The sequence below is a fragment of the Puma concolor genome, chromosome B2 (assembly GCF_028749965.1).
Source record: "Puma concolor isolate L17-30 chromosome B2, mPumCon1.1.hap2, whole genome shotgun sequence".
Lineage (NCBI taxonomy): Eukaryota > Metazoa > Chordata > Mammalia > Carnivora > Felidae > Puma > Puma concolor.
In genome coordinates, this window is record NC_141671.1 from 64277517 (window position 1) to 64293263 (window position 15747).

Sequence of the window (15747 nt, forward strand, 5' to 3'; positions counted from 1 at the left end):
TATTAAGAAGCCAATTATTACCTGTGAATGTATGCCACACACAATACTTTGAAGACATTTCATAATCAAAGTGAGAAACTCTAAGCACCTGCCTCCAATAGTCATTCTGTGAAACTGCTAATAAAACAAAAACCTGGAAGTCATTATTCCTAGCTCTAAGGCGACATTGTTGTAATTAAGGAAAACCTGTGCATGAGTTGGCGGAGTCCTGTCTTGCGGAGTCCTCGTCCTCGTCGAGTGGGAGGGTCACACTGGGAGAGACTAATAAGGGCAGAGATGCGTCCCCCTTCCCCACTCGCAGGGAGCTCACTCGGGCCACTCCTCGGCGGTGCGGCAGCCCTGGCCTGACTCCACTGCGCCTCTGAGGGGCTCAAACACACATTCAAGGTAAGCTGCGCAGCTTTGCCACCGGCCGTTTCCCTTGATCTCTCGCACACATGCCGGTTCTATGTCATCTGCTCGTGTCTCTGGTCATTTGCGTGCATCTGCTTTTCAAGAAAATGTAAAAACTGTGCTACACATGTAAATATGTTTTGGTGGATAAATAATGCACACCTGCAATTACGCATTCCCATAGGTGGCTTAACGACGGGACCAAAAACGTTTGGAACGTTACGGCCACTTTAATATGCTATATATGATGTAGTTTGTGCTCAGATGTTCACATAATGCAGGCTTTATGCGTTATACTTTAGTTCTAGGTGATTTTTCTGGCTACGAGTGTTTGTAAAGGAGAGCTACCAGCACCGCTGATGCGGGTGAGAACAGACATCAAAGACAGAAGAACATATCCATGGGGTTAAATGCACAAAACAAATAAACTCAATAGAAATTCATGCCGTTAGATCGTATTTTTTTGGTCTACGTCTAGAGACGTTACCCACTGGAAACCAGGAGACAGTTAAGGGGTGTAAACTGGCAGACGCGAGGTTCCGGCGCCTAGCTCTCGGGCCCGGGGTTACTTATTCTGACATGCGGGTATTTCTCCCAAGTGCTGCTTCCAGGGGCTGCGCGGGCGGGGACCCCGGGACTAGGGCCTCCCCCAGCCCCGGTCAGCCTCCAGGCGTCCGGCGCTGCTCCTTCATTACCCTGCAGCATGCGCAGCGCGGCCCGACCGAGCGCCGCCGCCGTCCCCGCCGTCCTCGCCGTCCTCGCCGTCCCTGCCGCCGCCGCCACCGCCGCGGGAACGTCCAGGTCCCGGCACTCGGAGAACGCGGCCCCCACCTCCGCCGCCTTAGCTGCGAGATCCAGCCGCCACCGCCGTCAGCGCGCCGGCGCCGACGCCACCGCGGCCGTGAGGAGGGAGGCGGCGCCGCGCAGCCCGCTAGGGCACTGCAGGGTCCCGAAGAAGTTTGTTGGCCCGGAACCAAGCGCGCCTCGGCCGCCGGGCACGCTAGCTCATTCTGAGCAGGCGGGCGCGTAAGCGAAACCTGTCCCGGGAAGGGGGAGGGAGGGAGGGAGGGAGGGAGCAGGCGGGTCGGTGGTGGGCTGGCCAGGTTGCAGGAGCCCCAGAGGCTGGGAGAGGTGGGGAGATGGAGAGGGACAGGGTACCAGAACTCACTGCTAGCCTCAGGGGACAGTGGCCTGGGGATCAAAAAGAGGAGAACCCAGAACCCGAGAATGCGCAGAGTTTTAATGGAACCATCCAGGAATTGCAGCAGTGAGTGATGGTGAGCCCCAGCTTGAGGTTGGGGAGTGCAAGGGTAAAGGAAATACTTGTGCTGCCTCGATGCATCCACAGTTGCAAGACTGATTGGTCCCGTCTTCTGCTTGGAGGAGAAATCTGAGGAGAAACAAGGTGGGAGGATGGTTGGGACGCTCAGGAGGAATTTATATGTGCTTGATAATGGAGGGAATGAAATAAAACCACTCCAACATCTCTCCCTACCCCTACCCCAACAAAAAGTGAGAGAGCAATGGCGCTTGCTATTCTCAATCCAAACCAAGCAGCACTGCCGTTTTTTAAAGAGATTAAAACAAACAAACAAACAAACAAACAAACAAACAAAGAAACACACCACTTTATCAAACGTGTGGTCTCTCAGCATCTCCTTACTGGTGTGTGAGGAGAGAGCTGTAGTGGGACTCAAGTAGAGGTTTTTGGTATGTGCCTGCCAAGGAGAAACTGAGATGTTTAGTTGTTCAGATGGTGCACACGTACCTAAAATCTCTTCCTGAGGAGGCTTGACATGGTTCTTTGACTGGGAATATGTCTTCAGGATGGAAAAGAAGGAGGCAATCGCCAGGGGTGGAAAAATTCATTCTCTCTCTAGGGGATAGAAAATGGAGAAAGTGACTGGCAGGTGCTTCCATGAGGTTTTGTCTGGCCTGAGCTCTCAAACTGGTAAGGAATCTAAGTTGGGTTTCCTGGGAAAGGAGGGTGGAGGTGTGGTGATAGAGCAGCAGAGCGAGCCTGAACCTGATATGAAAAGGCCAGAGAAAAAGCAAAAAGGTGAAAGAAAAGCAAATGTCATTATTATCACAGTTGGGACATTATCTCTGTATCTGAATCATTGTCATCCAAGGAAACCATCTAAAACAGAAGGAAGCCCATGGTATTCTCCAGAAATGGAAAATTTCTATCTACTTTATGGTCTTTCAGTTTAATCTCTCTCGCTGAAATTGTAGTTCATTTTTTTGGAGCAGGTAGAAATGCCCAGTGGGTACAGACAGTGGATGGTTTTAGAGGCAAGAGAAGATATGGAGATAGAAACCACAGTTGTGAGGCTAAGTGGCATCATAATTACAAATTCAAGTGGAAAATGAAAAATTAGTAGGACTAGAGAGAGATGCTAATATATAACCTGGAAAGGATCTTGGAAAAAAGAGAATGAATGGGATTGGAGTTGGATTATTCAGGGCAGGCTGTATTAAAGTCATATATCTTAAAGAGGCAGAGAATAAAGAGGCTTAGCAGAAGAGAGCAAGAGAGAGGGCATTCCAGCCAGAAGGAATGGCATGTGTGAAGGCTTAGAGGTGGGAGTGAGCAGTCATGTGCCTGGTAAGACAGAGAATCCAAGCTGGAATGAAACCGGAGATGAGGAGAGCAGATAACACTTGCCAGGGAGAGACTGGAAAGGAGAGGCTGAGAGGCAAGGGGCTCTTTGGGGTGTTATTTTGTAGGCCAGTAGTGATATAATCAGATGAGGAAGTTGCGTATTAAATTTGGAAATTGATAGAAAGAGGGTGAATGCCAGTAGAATACTAGGATATTTGTGAGGCCCAAAGGGTCTCTGATACCTCTTTGAAAACAATCAAAAGGAATTATGAGATTGTAAGATTATTAGGTCATAGAGCCCTTCAGATGGAAAAATTAGGAAAACTGGATAGATAAGGAAATATATATGTTAATTTAAAATTTTAAGTGTCATTGGATCGTTGATATAGATATATCTGTGGAAACAGAGCTAAAGAATTGATATCCAAAAAAATGTAGGTCACTCATAATGGTGGAAGTTGAGAATGGTATCAAAAAAAGTTGATGGAGACAATGATATTTCAGGGAAGTGTATCAATTAACCAAACAAGTTGTTGAGGATGATGAGAATCAGTTAAGCATGTTTAAAGGGGACCTGAGTTTGGAGACCCTCTGGAAGTAGGTGCTAGTTTTGAAGTGACAGGAGAAATAACACAGAATTTTGAGAAAATGTGGTAGAGTTGATCAGCTTTAGAGGATTATAAACATTAAGAACCAGGGAATATATTTTCTGTGAAGGAAGAGAAATTCAGTAATAGTATGTTTTGTGCGTCTCATTAAATAACTGAACTTATGTTCACTGAGCTTTCTTTTAGTAATTTTTTTCTATATTGGTCTGTAATTCTTCACCTCCTATCTTTCTGTAAATGTTAAGTCCATATCTGCATATATTACTTAACAGGTTGAACCTTTCATTTGTTTAATTTTGGAAACATATTGCCTTAGACTGTGTTCCTACAAATTGATCGAATACCTACTAAATGCTAGTGTTAAAACATAATTTAATGTTTGAGCAAAACACGAATGATAAGACACTTTTTTTTCTGTAAGATATTCAGTATGGAGGGGGGACGGAATGTACATAAGTTATTAAAGTGCAGTTTAGACTGTGCTGAAGCAGAGGTGGGAACTGAACTCTATTAGATTGCAAGACAGTGAATAAATGAACTCTGTGATGGTTCCTGCAGACTTCATAGAAGACATGGTATTTGAATTGCATGTGGAAGGCAGAGTAAATGATCACCAGGTGGAAAGAGAACGGAAAGATATCCCAACAGCCAAAACTGCATGTGCAGAAGCCTGGCACATGTGGGGTAATCGTGAAGGGTTTTATGGAGTGGAGTTTGTTTGGAAGGAGGTAGCAGGCCATGAGACTGGTCAGATGAGTTGAGGACTCCACTAATGGTGAGAGAGTCTTGAGTGGTTCCCTTAGGAATAGCCAATGAAAAACCACCAGGAGACTTCAAAAAAGCAGAGCACTGAAGTGATTAGATCTGTCATGGAAATAGAAGTCTTGAGCAGTAGGGATATAAAATCAAGGGGAACGAGACTGAAACAGAGGAATCTAGTTTGGGGTCTCCTGCACTTTTACAGATGAGAAATGGTAAGGACGTTAAGTAAATCAGTTTTTGTGAGGATGAATAAGTTGGTATGGATTCAAAGGAACTTTGTAAAAGTAGATTTGATAGACTTGATAGAGATTTGATATGGGAGGGGTAAAGAATGAATTAAAGTGGATTTTGAAATGTCTAACTCAGATTATTAAGGTAAAAAGGATGCCTGTAATTAAAATATAAAGGTCAAGAGCTTTCTGTAGATTGTAATAAGGGCAGAAACCTTGCCTAAGCTGCATCCGACTTCTGCACACCAGCTTCAATTTCATTATTGATGAAATTATGAAATAATGCTAAATCTAGTCCTAAGATGTTGAGATTTTTTTGTCCTATTATTGGCTTGGAATTTAACTCTATAGGCATGTCTTTTCAGCTGGTTTTCTCTAATAGTTGATAGACTCTGCTCTAGCTTCACTAAAGATAGATTCTAAAGATTGGTAAAAACAGATGTGTTAACACCTGTTTTTTGTTTGTTTGTTTGGTTTTTTTTTTTTTGGTTTTTTTTTTTTTTTTGCTTATTTAAAAGATCTGTGACTTCACAACACTATGGCCAGATTTTCTTGGAGTTATGTACAGGCATATTTGAAGGTAGTCAAGAAGTTTGATTTAAGAATCAAACCCCTACCTAGTCACACAGCATTACTCTTTGTAATGAATGCTCTGAGAACATGGGTTTAGTCATGTAACAAATCAAACTTACTTTTTTAAAAGTTGAAATGTGTTGCTCATTTAACAGCCTACATAAAGTGAATCAGTACTCTTTTCTATTTTCTCCTTTTTCTTCTTTCACTTGTCTTTTCCGTGTTATTTTCTATTTATGTCTTAACTCTAACACTCAGACTCTTTCCCTAATACCAAATTTCAAAGATGCAGAATGAGCATTATAAAATGATTCATGTTCTGTAGGCAGATTTGGTTTGGTTTACTCAAAAGTTTGTTCTGAGAAGCCCCTGACCATCTTATCTAGCAAGCCTATTATTTCATCATCCTATTTACTCTGCTTTCCTTTAGTTCCTAGTGTCTGTCTTTCAAAGATGATGTGTATGTTTGTTTATTTTTGGTCTCCCTTACCAGAGTGACACCAGGGACTTCCCCTATTTGGCTCACTGCTGTATCCCCAGTGACTACTATATCCCCTGTGGCACATAGTAGGAATCTCATTGTATGGATGGAATGAAAGATTAAGGTTTTCCACTGCTCTTTTCTGTCTTTTCTATGCTCTGTGTACATTAATCTAGATTGACAAAGAATTTTTAAAAATCCATCTCCTAGAGGACCTGGGTGATTTAGTTGATTGAGCGTCCAACTTCAGCTGGGATCATGATCGTGCAGTTCAAGAGTTTGAGCAGCACAGAGCCCACTTTGGATCCTCTGTCCCCTTCTCTGTGCCACTGCCCTGCTTCCATTCTCTCTCTCTCTCTCTCTCTCTCTCTCTCTCTCTCTCTCAAAAATATATAAGGAATAAAAAAATTCATGTCCTAATTAAAATATTTTCAGTGTCATAGTTGCCTTACAGGGTTTCAAGAGCTGAATAATGGAAATTTAAAGGACAGTGACTCCTTTTTAAATTGCCTTATGCCAACCAGTATCAAAACTATTCCACTTGGGCAAGGATGGTGAGAATAATGGGTTAGAAGTAGAGGTCATAGCCAGACCTTCAGTTGGTCTTTATCTCTTTGTTGTCATAGCATTGGGAAATAGGTTATAAATAGGGCTATCTGGATGATTTTAGATGGTTCATCGGCTCCTCAGCACTGTTGTCTGCTCAAGACTGGCAGTACTGGAATACTCACACTTAGAACTTTGGTACTTTGTAGTGCTGGGAAAGAACTACAGCCCGGATCTGGATAGCTTTTTTTTTTTTTTTTTAAGTTTATTTACTTATTTTGAAAGACAGAGCGATCAGGGCAGGGGCAGAGAGAGAGGGAGAGAGAAAATCCCAGGCAGGCTCCACACCACCAGTGGGGAGCCTGATGTGGGCCTTGGACTCATGAACCTTGAGATCATGACCTGAGCTAAAACCAAGAGTCGGTTGTTCAGCCAACTGAGCCACCCAGGCAACCCCAGGATCTCGCTAGCATCTTGATAAAGAATAGCTACAAATTTAAAGGAAGTATATAAGGAAGTTAAAGGTCTATCCCACATCCTGATAGTAAACATCATGGTGTAACAGCACTGGCTTCTTAGTGAAGAAGAGCTGGACTTGTATCTCAGGCTCTGGGATCTTCTCTATGAGCTTTAATGTTTCATATCTGTAGAATGAGGGCCTGGTACTTGTCTTCTGTACTCTCCTTAGGCCCAGACAACAAGGTCCCTGTTCTGGGCCTTACATTTTGGAAGGCCCTTATGTGGCCTTGCTCTGGATGTGCTTCTGCTCTCAGGGTTAGGAGTCCACAGATATAAGGGGACCCATCCACACAAAGCTCAAGCTGCTAGTTGAGGCTCTGGGAACCCAAGATCCTGAAATTCCTTGACCAAAGGACCCTTAGTCCTCTTATAAGACCTGGCAGACCTCTTCCTTGGATTCGTCTTTCCAGGGGCAAACCAAGTCACTGGTGGGAACACTCTTAGGCCCAAGCAGGTATCAAGGAGTGACTGCTTGCAGGTGTTATGGACAGAGCTTAGACTTATTGGTGTCTTCTCATACATGTAGGTGAGGCCCCTCATGGTGCAGACCAAGCCAAGAATGGGAAAAAGTGAGGGAAGAGCTTTGGTCCAGGCCAGAGTCTAGTTAATCCCTTGTAGCCTGCTGTATTCAATTCCAAACTTGACTTGGGCTTTCAAGTCTTTGTGAAGGTATACTTGCCAAGATAAAAGGAAAAAACATATTTATTCTTAGTCTTATTAGCTTTATTTTTTAACTTTCATATATTTAGACATATGATATGTGCATCTCTTGTCCTATAATGCGATAGTGTTAGGAAGAGACATGCCTGCCTCTCAAAAAATACACATATAAAAGAAATTGTGCTTCAGAAAATGAGAACATGTGTAACCAATATTCCCCACATCCTTCTTAAAATGTATCATGAGCCATCTTTGAACAAGTTTTGAAAAAAGTGATTTGAGGCCTTTAGTAACATCCATATCCACATATATTATTCTGAGGCTCTTCGTTGGGCAGTCCATTGGGACAGCATTGAAGGTCTGTGTTAACATTTAAATCTTACCTAAGAAGAGCAATAAGTTAAATTGTGACAACATTGGCTTGTATAAATTTATCAAACTATCTTGATGGTCATCTAGCTGAGGGGACAAAATAGAAAATTGGGAAGTTTTGATGATGGAGGAGATTGTGGACAAAGCCCAGAATTGAGAATTCCTGGAGGGCACTGGAGGTGGGTCCAGAGCAGCAAGAAGTAGCCTGAGGGATCTGGGGACAGTGAGAAGGATCTGGCGGAGAGGTCCAGAAAGACCCTAAGGGAGGTTTTTCCCACCCTGCAACTGCCTGAAGCAGAGGTTAAGGATCTGGAAAAGGTGTTTTGTTTTAACATATACAAGGATTTATTTTGAGACCTTTATCAAGTTTTTTTTTTTCTTTCAAATGTTCCTAGTGGGAAAAAAAATGTTCCTAGTGGAGGGGAGTATATCTGTACTTAATCAGGATCAAAACAATAAAAACCTCAAATAGTAAATATGTTTTAAATGTACAAAGAGATGTACACCTGAAACTAATATAACCCTGTATGTTAACTGTACTGGAATTAAAATAAAAAGCTTAAAAAGAGAAAAATTAAGAATTAAATGTACGAGTAGATATTATGTTCATGGTAATGATCCTTGAAATATTATAAGATCTTACAATGCTTGATGAATTATAAAAGATTAAATTATCATCACTACAGATTTAAAGATAAGTATGTTTTTCTATATCTTAAGATTTGGAAATTGGCAGTCTGTTACTTATTTTAATTCAAAGAATGTTTATTGAGCCCCTACTTTCACAGATACTATGCTAGCTGCTGAGGATAAGGTGATGGACAAGACAGACATAGTCTCTGCCTTCAAGGGAGAGTAGAGTTGAGTGGGGGCAATAAACATATGTCCACAGACAGAATTGTCTGAGCTAGAGAATAATGGGGCAAGGACACTTACCTGTCAGGTAAGAGCTCTTCCACCCAGTAACATTTACATTGAGAGGTGTAGGATGAACAGGACCCAGTGTGATCCAGGTTGAGGAAACAGCATGCACAAAAGTCCTGAGGTTGGAAAGAACATGGGAATTTGAGGGATAGGATATCAGTGAAGAGGAGAGTACCAAGTGAAGCTGGAGAGGAGAGTAGGAGCTAAAGTACTCAGGGCCTAGAAGGCCATAGAAAGGCTTTTGGATTACATGTAAAGTACAATGGGAAACCATTTAAAGGGTTAAAGCAGGGGAGTGATGTGATTCAATTTTTATTTTAAGAAAAGCTCTCCTGTGCTATGTAGTGAGTGAATATGGTCAGAAGCTGATAGCAGATTTGAGGGGAAATGAGTTAGGAAGTTGTTGAGGAATCTACACCAGGGTAACCTGAATTAGGATTATGGCAGAAGAATGGAGGGCAGTGGATGGATTTGAGATGGGTATGGGGTAATACTGATATGACTTGCTGATTGTTTGGATGTGGGAGATGGTGATAAGGAAGACAGAAGCATCAGCGTGATGCTTGAGTTCCTGGTTTGAGCATTTTGATGGGCACTAATTGAGACTGGGAAGAGCATGAGAAGAGTAAGTTGTGGTAGAGAATCAAGCACTTAACTTGGGCATATTAAATTACAGGTGTCTTGTGCACCATCTAAGAGGAAATATAGAATAGGCAGCTGGCTACAGTCTAATGTTCAGAGAAGACTGGATTGGGGATACAAATTTTAGATTCATCTGACAGGTACTGTTTAAAGCCAAGAGATGGTGAGATCACCTCAAGAGACATTATAAAGACAAGGTGGGGAAGGCCCACAGATCCCAGGATTAAGATATCAGGTAGCAAAAAGATTTGAGAAGGGATTTAGAGAGAAATCCCAGAGAGTGTGAGGGCCGGGATGACCAATGAGACTGAAGATTTCAAGGAGGGAGTAGTCAGCTATAGGAAGTACCACCAACATTTGAATTAAATGGGGAGAACAAAGAATTCTCTCAAGTTCTTGCTGAACTTGGTGAAAGGCATTTCATTAGAGGGTGGAATGGCAATTCATCAATAACTAGGACATTTAGTCAACTAAACATAACATCTTATTCTTCAAGCGTTTTGCATAAATGAGATTGAAGCTAAGTGCTATGAACCTCTAAGTGACTCAAGGAACCAGTTGGGAGACCTCAAGATTGAGTTAATATACATGTGGCTATATAGCTCTCTGGGTCTTTGTTGCTGTAAGAGGGACCAAAGCTTCAATGAACATAAATTTATGGGTGCTTTGACATTTTCCCATTGTCCAAATATCACTATCAACCTCAGGCTGAGGAGATAACTAAACTTTTACTAATTATTTTATTTATTTATTTATTTATTTATGAGAAAGAGTGCACACATGCATAAGCGGAGGAGGGGCACAGAGAGAGGGAGAGAGAGAGAATCTGGAGCAGATTCCCCCCTCAGTGCAGAGCCTGACACAGGGCTTGATCTCAGGACCCTGAGATCATGGCCTGAGCTGAAATCAAGAGTCAGACACTTAACTAACTGAGCCATCCAGGCACCCCCAATTTTTATTATTATTTATGAATATGTAGAGCAAACACTTATAATAGTAGGTAATTTGTATGAATACTTAATATGTTCAAGGACCTCTACTATACTTTCCCCAGTTTATTGCTAGTGTTGTTATCAGTTTTCAGGTAAATAAAGGAAGGCTTAGTGAGATTACATAACTTGTTTATAAGTGGCAAAGCCCAGACCTAAGCCATGGTTTTAATGTCTATACTACACTGCTAATTTATCAACTAATAGAAGTCATTTAGGAAAAATGTCTATTCAAGTCCTCTGCCCATTTTTTAATTATGGGTTTTTTTTTTTTTTTTTTTTTTTGGTGTTGACTTGTATAAGTTCTTTATATATTTTGGATATTAACTCCTTATCAGATATATCATTTCAAATATCTTCTCCCTTTCAGTAGGTTGCCTTTTTGTTTTGTTGAGGTTTTCCTCTACTGTACTAAAATTTTGTTGACAGTTTCACATCTGTGTTCAAAAGAGATTTGCCAGTAATTTTCTCTTTCTTACAATATCATTGTTGAGTATATTGTAATAATTTTGCTGCCTTAATGATTTACCTGTGTTCTCTTGGTCTATTCTTTGAAATTTTTTTTAAATGAAAGGTCAGTGATAATTCCTGCTTAAATATTTGGTAAAATTTTATGATTTAATTCATATGTACCTGAAGACTATTTGCATGGTAATTTTTTATTGAATATTTAATGACTATAATAGTGTAAAAATTCTTTTATTCTTGTCTATGTGTTAGTAATTGAAATCCCTTTAAGTGACAAAAATGTCTAGAAGATAAAAAAAATTCGTGGTTAAAAATAAAAAAATCAAGGATCTGTGATAATTAAATCAATATTTTTGAGTTCATTTATTTGAAATAGAATTAATTGCTTTAACAACTACTAACTGAAATAATAGGATAAGTTTGCAAAGTCATATGAGGATTAAGACTATATCTAGATGAAAGAGTTTAAAAGAAATAAGGCATAAAACCAGCTGTTTGATATTTAGAACCACACACGATTTTAGTGTTGCAATTGCTACTTCTAGCTATTCATCCAGAAATATCTAAAATCTTGAATTAATTTTAAAGTGCTGATCTTAGAGTATTTGGCACATGCAGAATACCAAAGATGATAACTTTAGTTTTTTTCTAGAGTGTGTACTGACAACATTTAGACATTGGTGTGATGGATTCCTTTAGATTTGACTCTTGAATAAAATTTAAATGATGGAAAATAAATGATTCAATATTATTTGCATATTTAGAAGTCTTAGAATAGCTATTCTAATAATACTGCAATTGTTAAATACACTGAAGGAGCCATTATATTTTTACTTACAGTTTATTTTCATGTTATTTCACTATAAAAATTAATTTGAATAATATTTAAGTTTTCCATATTAGGGATTCTGTTTACTAAATCTTTTACTATAATACCTATAAATTAGTAGTCTATATTTAGAAAAACAAATGGTTATGGATGATAACACATTAATGTTAAATATGATGCCAGTGGTAGGCTCAGGCAGGAATTATATATATCCATTCTTTTCTTTAAACATAAGGAAAGATTGCTTTTCACATGTATGTATAGTAATCACTCCAGTAGCAGTGATTATTCCTCCCAGTAACAACATAGTTATGTTTATAGAAAATGTAACATCAGTTAAGACAAAATGTGTAACACTAATGTATAGAAGAGAAGATAGAATTGTGAATAATAAGATTATATTGTAAAAATATAAATCCATTGTAGATGACACCAAAAGAACAGGTGACAAGAACAATAGGTAAATTGGATGACATAAAAGTAAATTTCTTTGTAGCAAAGGACACAATCAAGAGAGTGAAGACGTAACCCACAACAAGGAGGAAAATATGGGCAAATCATATGTCTGAAAGGGACTAATATCCAGAGTATATAAAGAACTCCTACAATTCAACAATAGCCAGATTATAAAATGGGGAAAGGATTTAATAGGCATTTCTCCAGAGAAGATATACAAATGGAAATAAGCATATGAAAAGACCTTCAACATCACTAATCCTTAGGGAAATGAAAATCAAAAACATAATGAGATACCCTCTCATACCCATTAGGATGGTTGCTATTAAAAAAATAATAATAAGGTTGATGAGGATGGAGAGAATTTGGAACTGTTGTGCATTGTTTGTGGGAATATAAAATGGTGTAGCTGGTATGGCAAACAGTATGTTGGTTCTTAAGAAAATTAAAAATAGAATTACCATATGATCCAGCAATCCCGTTTCTGGGTATGTACCTAAAAGAATTGACAGCAGGGTTTGGACAGATATTTGTACATTCATGTTCATAGTAACATTATTCACATTAGCCAAAAGGCAGGAGCAACCCAAGTATACATCAGTGGATGACTGGATAAACAAAACATGGTATATATATACAGTGCAATATTATTCAGCTTTAAAAAAGGAAGGAATTTTGGGGTCTCCTGGGTGGCTGTCTGTTAGCCACTGGACTCTTGATATCAGCTCAGGTCATGATCTTACTGTTGTGGGATCTAGTCTGCATTGGCTCCATGCTGAGCAGAGCTTGCTTGGGATTCTCTCACTCTCTCTCTCTCTCCCTCCCTCTCTCTCTCTCTCTCTCTCAAAATAAATAAATAAACTTAAAAAATTAAAATAAAAAGGAAGGAAATTCTGGCATATGCTTCAACATGAATGAACTTTAAGGATATTATGCTAAATGAAATGAAGTCACAAAAGGATAAATACTGTATGATTCCACTTATATGAGTTACCTAGAGTAATCAAATTCATAGAGTCAGAAAGTAGAGTGGTAGTTGCCAAGGATTGGGGAGGGAGAAATGGGGAGTTAATGTTCAACAGTTATAGAGTCTCAGTTTTGCAAGATGAGAAATTATGGATGATAGTGATGATTACACAATAATATGAAGGTACTTAATTCTACCTAAAAGTATGAAGATTTTAGATTTTATGTTAGGTGTATTTTACCAGGATTTAGAAATATATATATATACATTTATATATATATACATATATATACACACACACATATATATGTGTATGCATATATGTGTGTGTGTATATATATATGTGTGTATATATATATGTCTATATTTCTAAATTGCATACATAAAATCATTTTAAAGTGGTATAGCTTTAAAAAACACATGAAAAGAAGAGAAAATTTAAGTTATAAGAGGATGTGTGGACATTGATAATTAGGAAGTAATCTGAAAATATTTTTGGAACTTTTTCATACACACTAAGGTGTATATTGATAAATTATGTATAACTACATATATAATCATATATCCAATTATATAATTCTATGTAGTGTAAAAATCTATTGTGTTCTCTTTGGTTATGAGGATTTTCTAGAGATAATGATGAAAGGAATTGTAAGCTCAATTCCAGTATTTTGTTTTGTTGCAGACCTGCAGCCACTTGTTCACATGGTTTCGAGGCACAATGAGGCATGCTGGCTCTTGGAAACTTTGGCTCTGGATGGCAATGCTTCTGCTTCCTGCTTCCACTTCCGTGACGGTCAGGGACAAGTCAGGTATCCAGGCCACCTCTTTTGTCCAGTCACCAAATGTTATTTATAGTCTTCAAGTTATTTTTAAAACTCATCGAAGTAAATTGTTGGGGTTAAGGAGGCCATAGATTAAATCTACAAGTACAAAATAAATTCATTCTTTTTTCCCATTGACCTTTAATTTTGCACATTGAGAATATCTAAAATCACCTCATTTTCCCATATTATATTAGTCTAAATAGCCTTTCCTTCCTTTCATTGATATTTACAAATATAAATATATGTGTGTGATTCTCTGCATGTACTTTTCTTCTTTTACCCCTTGTCATAAGTTAGAAGTACATATGTCTATCACTAATTAGGATTAACCAGGGACGTGTCTAATCTTAATTAGGGAAAAGTGAAAACTAGGAGATATAAAAGGAAATGTAGTTTAAGTAAGTTTTATAGTATCTCAGATGAAATGTACAAAAGATGAACAGTTGTTAGAGCACTTAGCACTAAATAGATATTTATTTGCAGTTATTAAATTATCAACTTCACAAATATTTCCAAAGGGCTTGAAGGCAGTTTGAAACATTTACTCTCATCTCTGATTTTTAAAAATAATTACATGCCTAATTTGGAAAACTTTTCTTGAAATTTGAGTATGTATAAACTACTGATTTAGATGTACTTTTAAGTCAAACTAGACACACTAGAGAAGCCATTTGCTAAGCAAAGAGACACTTCAACTCTCCTACGCAAAGGATCACATATAATGTATTCTGACGGTGGTCACATATGATGATGCATTCTGAAACTATGAGTCTCACTGTGCCTACTATTTTGACTATATCTTTAAGAAGTATTGCTAAGGGGTATAAACACGCTCTAGTAGAGACTTCTGAGTTTGAAGCACACATAAAAACAGTCTAAGATATAACAAATCTTAATCTTTTAGTGTTATGTAAGTCTTTGTGATTTTTTAAAAACTTTTTAAATTTATTTTTGAGAGAGAGAGAGAGAGAGAGAGAGTGACTGAGCAGGGGAGGGACAGAGAGAGAGGAAGACACAGAATTGGGAGCAGACTCCAGGCTCTGAGCTGTCAGCACAGAGCCTGATGCGGGGCTCAAACTCACAGACTGCGAGATCATTACCTGAGCTGAAGTGGGACGCTTAACTGACGGAGCCACCCAGGCGTCCCAGTCTTTGTGATTTTTATATTAATTCGTCAGGAGGTGCATTTCCTAATAATCCACATGAAAGTTTGAATATTCTGCCGCTGTATCAATGATATCCTGAGGCTGTCATGCTTTTTTGGGGGAAAACACTTTCCTTCCTCAGTGAGAAATAAATCAGAAGTGACTCATGGCAAAAGAAAGTCCATAGGGCAAGGGGCGTTCACTCTGATGATGTTTTGACTCTTAATTTCTTTATGTCCTCTCCTTTTTTTTTTAAATTTATATACAAGTTAGTTAGCATATAATTCAATAATGATTTCAGGAGTAGAATCCAGTGACTCATCACCTACATATAACACCCAGTGCTCATCCCAACAAGTGCCCTGCTCAATGCCCCTTGCCCATTTAGCCCATCCCCTCACTCAAGATCCCTCCAGCAACCCTCAGTTTGTTCTCTGTATTTAAGAGTCTCTTATGTTTTGTCCCTCTGCCTATTTTTAGATTATTTTTGCTTCCCTCCCTTATGTTCATTTGTTTTGTATCTTAAATTCCACATATGAGTGAAGTCATCTGAAATTTGTCTTTCTGTGACTAATTTTGCTTAACATAGTACACTCTAGTTCTATCCATGTTATTGGTAATGGCAAGATTTCATTCTTTTTGATTGACAAGTAATATTCCATTATATCTATGTACCACATCTTCTTCTTTTTTTATTTAGCTTTATTTTTTATTTTTTAAAATGTATATCCAAATTAGTTAGTATATAATG

The 15747-nt window shown here is 38.8% G+C and overlaps 1 protein-coding gene across 1 annotated transcript in view; it reads left to right on the forward strand.

Annotated features, from left to right (window-relative positions):
- Window positions 1-224: 224 nt before the first annotated feature.
- COL19A1 (collagen type XIX alpha 1 chain) overlaps window positions 225-15747 on the forward strand; it is a 349065-nt gene continuing 333542 nt past the window's right edge. Inside the window, exons 1-2 of the mRNA XM_086707174.1 lie at window positions 225-387; window positions 13710-13836. Of these exons, the coding sequence (XP_086563300.1) occupies window positions 13746-13836 (91 nt within the window). The 5' untranslated portion in view covers window positions 225-387; window positions 13710-13745. The remainder of the gene's footprint in view (window positions 388-13709; window positions 13837-15747) is intronic.